The sequence below is a fragment of the Phaseolus vulgaris genome, chromosome 11 (genome assembly GCF_051622355.1).
Source record: "Phaseolus vulgaris cultivar YP4 chromosome 11, ASM5162235v1, whole genome shotgun sequence".
NCBI classification, from domain to species: domain Eukaryota; kingdom Viridiplantae; phylum Streptophyta; class Magnoliopsida; order Fabales; family Fabaceae; genus Phaseolus; species Phaseolus vulgaris.
Window position 1 is genome coordinate 12,645,907 of NC_143508.1, and position 6,895 is coordinate 12,652,801.

Sequence of the window (6,895 nt, forward strand, 5' to 3'; positions counted from 1 at the left end):
AATCTTTTCTTGTTTCGTTAATAAAATAACTAGAATAAAATATTAAAAAAATCTTTTTTTATTTCTACAACAAAGAAAAAATAAAAAATAAATTATATTTATATTACGATATAATATGACGTATTTAAATAAATATATATTACATAAAATTCAAAATATTAAAATATTGTTTTCTTTTAATATTGTAAACTTCACACTTCCAACATTAAATTTTTCTTTCTCATATATATATATACACATTATATAAATAAAATATAATAATAATATTTAAATAGTTAATTTTAGTTTGATTCGTATATAGACTCAAATTATCAATAAATTTGACATTTTTATATAGAAAACAATAATCGATTTTCACTCAATTTTATTATTTAATGAAGAATCGATTTACACGAGGTAAAAATTTCTTTTATATGTTTAAACATCAATTTTAATGTTCTTTGTATTATATAAAGAATCAATTTTCATATTAAATATTATATAAATTTATCTAATCAAAATATTTAATTATATTATTAATAACAACATATAATTATAAATAATAATAATAATAATAAAATAAATTATAATATAAATAAAATATATACAGTTATCTAAAATAAAAATGTATAAAATAATTATTATTATTTTCATAAATTATAATATATTTAATAATATTATTTAAATTTAATACAAAATTATTTTGTATTATATTTTTTAAAATTTTGAATATTTCAATTATTTATTCTATGCAACAATTTCCAATTTTTATATATATTGATAATTTTTTATCCAAAAATACCAAAAAAAATATTTTAATTATAATAAATAAAAATTAAGAAATAAATCAATAATATTTTTTAATTAAATATAATGGTAATTTTTTTATGTTTTGATAATATTAATTTTAACACAACTTTCAATCTTTCCACAGTGAGACCTAACTTGTATTCTTTTTTAAAATAATATTTCAATGGACCAGAAATAATTGATAAAAATTTAATTAATTCAAATTTAAAAAAAAATATTATAATTCATTATTAAAATATTTTTTAATAATAAAAATAAAATTATAAACTTATATTTTATACTTTAAAAAAAATTCTAAATTCTCTCTTAACCATACAAACTTCAATAAACCATCATCACAAACTCACTCTAATATCTCTCAATCCAACCAATCTCACACATTTTTTCAAATCTTCACACCTTCAATCTCTCAAATCTCCACACCTTCAATCTCTCAAATCTCCACAAATCTCCTCCCAATCCAAAGCCACCCATTAAGTATGTTTGATATTTGGGAAAAAACAATTGAATTTAAAATAATGATTTTTTGAAATTCCCAAAGATTAAATTATGTTTGAGTAGTAAATTGAAATTTCTGAGAACATTTAAATTTATATAAATTTTCTAAAATTAAAAAGTAACAGATTATTTTTATTAAATTATTTAATATTATTATCATATTAAATAATTTAATAAGAGTAACCTAAAATTGAATACAGATGAGAAACTGGGTGGATTATTAAAAACATAAATTCATTTTGATAATTGAACAATTAATAAAAAATCCAATTCGTTTAATAAAAATTTAATCAAATTCATCCATTAACTTTTTCATGGATAGATATCCCATCCATCTATAAAAATAATATATAAAAATGTATTTTTTTTCAAATTCAAAATTAAACTTTTGTAAAACAAATTTAGTTAGATGAACTTTGATCAGTAAGTATTGATGGAAAGATTTATTGATTTTGATAAACAATTTCTTGATCACTAATCATCTATAAACTTAAATAGATAAATTTGATTCAACCTATTTTTTATATATTTTTGTATGATAATAGATATATTTAATTTACTTTTAGATAAATGAAGCATAAAACATGCTAATTTTTAAGTCTTGATAAGACTAAAAAAAATCTTCATTTACACATGTTAGTTATGATAAATTATCCTAGGTAACGAGAAAACGTCACCTCAATTTGCAATTAAAGAAAGACATAAAACGTGGTGAGTAAAGTGTTCATTGTAGTGCTATATAAACACACACAAATGTGACCACCCCAACATCAAATGCAAGTTGCACAAACTGTTAAAATTGGCTTTTGAAAACATAAGCTAGCCTTGGAAAGTATGACTCTTGTCAATGTCATGTTGCTCAATTCCTCTTCTATTTCATATGTCACTTTCGCCAAACCTCTGAAACCAGTAGCTCCTAATCTTCTCCACCGTAGAATAATCTTCCCTCGATGCAACGCAACCACCACCAACGTTAACGTTTCTGAAAGAAAATCTGCAAACTACCAACCCAACCTCTGGAGTTACGACTTTCTGCAGTCCTTGAAGCATTCATACGCAGTAATTAATCCAAGGATCATAACTATATAGAGTGTCTCAATTGTAAACTTTTTTTTTGTTTTAACTATTTAGACTTTTTCTTACTCTCACCTGCGTGATTTGTTCTTTGTATAATGTTTATAGGATACAAGATATGAGGACAGGGCCCAGCAGCTGCAAGAGGAAGTGAGGAAAATGATAAAGGATGAAAATTCAGATATGTGGCTCAAACTTGAACTCATTAACGATGTGAAACGCTTGGGCCTGAGTTACCATTATGACAAGGAGATAGGAGAAGCCCTTCTTAGGTTTCACTCTTCTGCAAGATTTAGTGCAACAATCGTTCACAGAAGCTTGCATGAAACTGCTTTGTGCTTCAGGCTTATGAGAGAATATGGCTATGATGTCACTGCAGGTATAACCAACATTCTAATATTTTCTTATTATAAACAAATGAAGCATTAGTTTTTTTTTCTAAAAACAACTATTTAAATACTCTTTTTTAATGATAAAATATTACATATAAACGATAATAATAAATATGAATGAATTTTAGAATAAAATAATAACATCTCTAATTATATTGTTTTTCTATAAAATAATAAAGATGTTAAAAACTACCATTAAAACTAAAAGAATGAGCATTATTGATGTTTTTAGTTGATTCCTAATAAGACTGCATATCACTATGTTTTAATTAAAAGGAGAAGCAAAAAGAAAGTGGTGAGAAAGTTATGAAATGAAATTTTCAACTATTATATTTTAGGAAGAAGAAATGTGAACAAAAGTGGGGAGATAGAAAAATAAAACTTTATCATCTTTCAATATTACCATCTGATTTAAAATTATTCTAATTATAACCTATAAAATCTTTTAATAATTTAATCGTCTTCTGTAATTACGGCTCATCCCATCAAACAATCCAAACAAAACACAAGATTAGACATACTCAACCACACAAAAAACCAGGTAATGAGTTGTTCATAGGCCTTCACATCATAAACATATGTATTTGAACTCTGCAGTACAAGACCCAGGTGGAGTTGGGGACCACCACTACCGTGAGGAGTCGTCACTCTCAACCAACAACCATTTTTTATTTTATATTTTATAGTAATTCTAAATAACATATGGTGGCCTTCGTGACTTGTACAATTTACATGGTGGTGGCTTATCCATGTAGCAGCTGCACGTGTGTACTTTGCAGCTGCAAGCTGGTGTAAAATTGGCTTCACTTATTCTTTAATCATGCAGATATATTTGAGAGGTTCAAGGAGCAGAATGGTGAATTCAAGGCAAGCCTTATGGGTGATGTGAAGGGAGTGTTGAGTCTGTACGAGGCATCGTTTCTTGGCTATGAAGGAGAACAGATTCTGGATGATGCCAGGGCCTTCTCCAGCTTCCATCTTAGAAGTGCACTCAATGAAGGTAGAAGTAGTAATAACATGGTTTTGGAAGAAGTGAATCATGCATTGGAGCTTCCACTGCATCACAGAATCCAAAGGCTGGAAGCCAGGTGGTATATTGAACACTATGCTAAAAAAAGAGACTCAAACCGAGTGCTGCTTGAAGCAGCAAAACTTGATTTCAATATTCTGCAGTCAACCCTGCAAAATGATCTCCAAGAAGTCTCAAGGTCAGTTTGCGTTGAAAAAACCTACTTTCAGTATTTAGTTAAAGGGTAAAAATTGGATACAACATCAGACTCAGATAAAATGTGCACTTTATCACATGTCACACAGTGATTGGTTATCAGGACATGAGAGGACACTGACAGGTTAATACTTCTAAATTCTCACTGTTTTTGACTTGACATCCTTATATAACTATAAAAAATAATATATTAAATTAGGTTATTTAAATAAAATATAAAATTAATTATTAATATAAAAGTAATCAAATGAGTTGTAGAATGAGACTGAAAATTTTTGTAACGGTAAACGTATTACTCAACTAATAAAAGTCTACGAATTATTATTTTATTATAATATAATATTTTATTGTAAGAAATGGTGGAATAATTATTTTTTTATTGTTAGAATGTTAAATAAATTTTATTCAAAATCTATTGCACAAATAAATTGACAATTATTAAAAAAAATTATTAGAAAAAAATAATATTAAAAATAAAAATTAATTAGTTACTATATTGATTATAAATTTTAAAAAAATTATTAATATTTAAAATAATTTCTATTATTGATAAAATAATTTCTAAATTGGTATTAATTACATTACCAATTTTAGAATTTAAAATTATTGATAAATAAAATTTTGATAGTTAATTCTATACTAATTTAAAAATTAGTTAAATTTTTAGTAATAATAGAAACTACTTGATATTAATATTTTTTAGTATTTAAAAAAAAATTAATTATTTAATATAGTAATTAATATTTTTGATATCTAAAATTATTTATATTTAATAAAAAAAATTAGTGTATCATGAATGTTAAATGAAATTCATGTTTACTTGACAATAAAATATATTATTATTTTAAATTTTTATTTATATTATTTTTTTTATTAAAAAATATAATATTTATTATTAAAACAAATTCTAAAGTACAAGTGAGAGAAAAGACTAGGATCAAATAATTTTTTTCAAACTGTGCATGTCTTAAAAAATGTAATAATTATGTGATTCTCCACTTAAATTGTTTGCTTTTTACAACATTCATTAACACACCCCACTTTAATCAATTACGTATTATTTCACTATGTCTTTAATCAATTACATATTCTTTATTTTTTCACTATGTCTTTAATCAATTACGTATTCTTTCACTATGTACGTGTTTAATCAATTATGTATTCTTTCACTATGCACGTGTTTAATCAATTATGTATTCTTTCACTATGTTTTAATTATGTGAGAAAGACAAACAAAAGGAAACTGGTCGGGAAGTAATTGATGAAATTTTCCACTATTGTATTTTTGAGGAGAAAGACGTGTGCACAGAAGTGGGGAGAAAGAAAAATAAAACTTTATCACAAGTTAAAGTAATTAAATAGAAAGAAAAATGAAATAATATTTTCTTTATTACATTAATTGTGATGAAGGTGGTGGAAGGGAATGGGACTAGCATCAAAGTTAAGCTTCAGCCGAGACAGACTAATGGAATGCTTCTTTTGGGCTGTTGGAATGGTCTTCGAGCCTCAGTTGAGTGATCTGCGCAAAGGTTTAACAAAAGTTGCTTCCTTAATAACTACAATCGATGACGTTTATGACGTGTATGGCACCTTAGAGGAATTAGAGCTTTTCACAGCAGCTGTAGAAAGGTAACTAACTTACTTTAAAAACTTCTGAAATTATTAACCAGTGCACCAATTAAAAAAAGGTTTTCTATTGTTTCAGTTGGGATGTTAAAGCCATTCATGTTCTCCCTGATTACATGAAGATATGTTTTCTGGCACTGTACAACACTGTCAACGAATTTGCCTATGATGCACTTAAAGAACAAGGACAAGATATTCTACCCTATCTCACCAAAGCAGTATGTTAATTCATAAATTATATGACACACATATATACATACATGTTGGAGCCATATTGAGTATAGTTTTGTTTTTGAATTAGTGGTCTGATATGTTGAAAGCATTCCTACAAGAAGCCAAATGGAGTCGAGACAGGCACATGCCAAGATTCAACGATTACCTCAACAATGCACGGGTCTCAGTCTCTGGGGTAGTTATACTCACCCATGCTTATTTCTTGCTAAACCACCGGATCACAGAAGAGGCACTTGAGTCCTTGGACAGTTACCACTCCCTCTTACAGAATGCCTCCATTGTTTTTCGACTTTGCAATGATTTGGGTACATCAAAGGTAAATTTTGTGACAGTTTAACATTATTAAAACAACATAGACTAAACCATAAAAGTAATTGGTCTTGTGGTGTAATTTTGCAGGCAGAGTTAGAGAGAGGGGAAGCAGCAAGCTCCATTCCATGTTACATGCGAGAAAGTGGTGCTAGTGAAGAGGGTGCTTACAAACACATCTTTAGTTTGCTTAATGAAACGTGGAAGAAGATGAACAAAGATCGAGTGTCGCAGTCTCCTTTCCCAAAAGCTTTCGTAGAAACAGCTATAAACCTTGCAAGAATTTCTCACTGCACATACCAGTTTGGAGATGGACATGGAGCCCCAGATAGCACTGCCAAAAATCGCATACGATCTTTGATAATTGAACCCATTGCACTGTACGAGATGGAGATTTCCACAAGTTCTTAATTCATAGTCATCTTACAAAAGAAAAATAAATTATTATTATTGTAATTATTATTATTATTATTATTAAATTGAAATACCCTGTGCTCCCTGTAGCATTATACACTAGTCTTTACAAAACCTGCATAATTATACAAAATACCAAAAAAAGGTGAAACCTTGCATTGCCAATGACCGAATCACCACCTTTGCTCCCAGTAGAATTATGCATTGGGACTGCATAATTATGCAGAAAACCACAGAAAAAGATCCTTGCAGCTGGAGCATGAGCTGCAAATACTTGGCATGCTTGGCATATATCCAATGCCACTTAAAAGAGTCCTTCTCGTCAAATGGAAAG

The 6,895-nt window shown here is 27.5% G+C and overlaps 1 protein-coding gene across 1 annotated transcript; it reads left to right on the top strand.

Moving 5' to 3' along the window:
• Positions 1-2,053: 2,053 nt before the first annotated feature.
• Positions 2,054-6,656, top strand: LOC137833128 (tricyclene synthase EBOS, chloroplastic). The gene is made up of 7 exons (XM_068641502.2): positions 2,054-2,346; positions 2,470-2,740; positions 3,580-3,961; positions 5,389-5,607; positions 5,684-5,822; positions 5,906-6,154; positions 6,238-6,656. Exons 1-7 carry the CDS (start codon positions 2,122-2,124, stop codon positions 6,556-6,558), a joined length of 1,806 nt encoding a protein of 601 aa, XP_068497603.1. The 5' UTR covers positions 2,054-2,121; the 3' UTR covers positions 6,559-6,656.
• The last annotated feature ends 239 nt before the right edge of the window (positions 6,657-6,895 follow it).

Bases quoted from the DNA above. Each gene is read 5' to 3' on its own strand.
- LOC137833128 (XM_068641502.2), top strand. From the start codon at position 2,122: ATGACTCTTGTCAATGTCATGTTGCTCAATTCCTCTTCTATTTCATAT. The intron at 2,741-3,579 runs GTATAACCAACA...TTAATCATGCAG, and splicing joins TGGCTATGATGTCACTGCAG to ATATATTTGAGAGGTTCAAG. The intron at 5,608-5,683 runs GTAACTAACTTA...CTATTGTTTCAG, and splicing joins TTCACAGCAGCTGTAGAAAG to TTGGGATGTTAAAGCCATTC.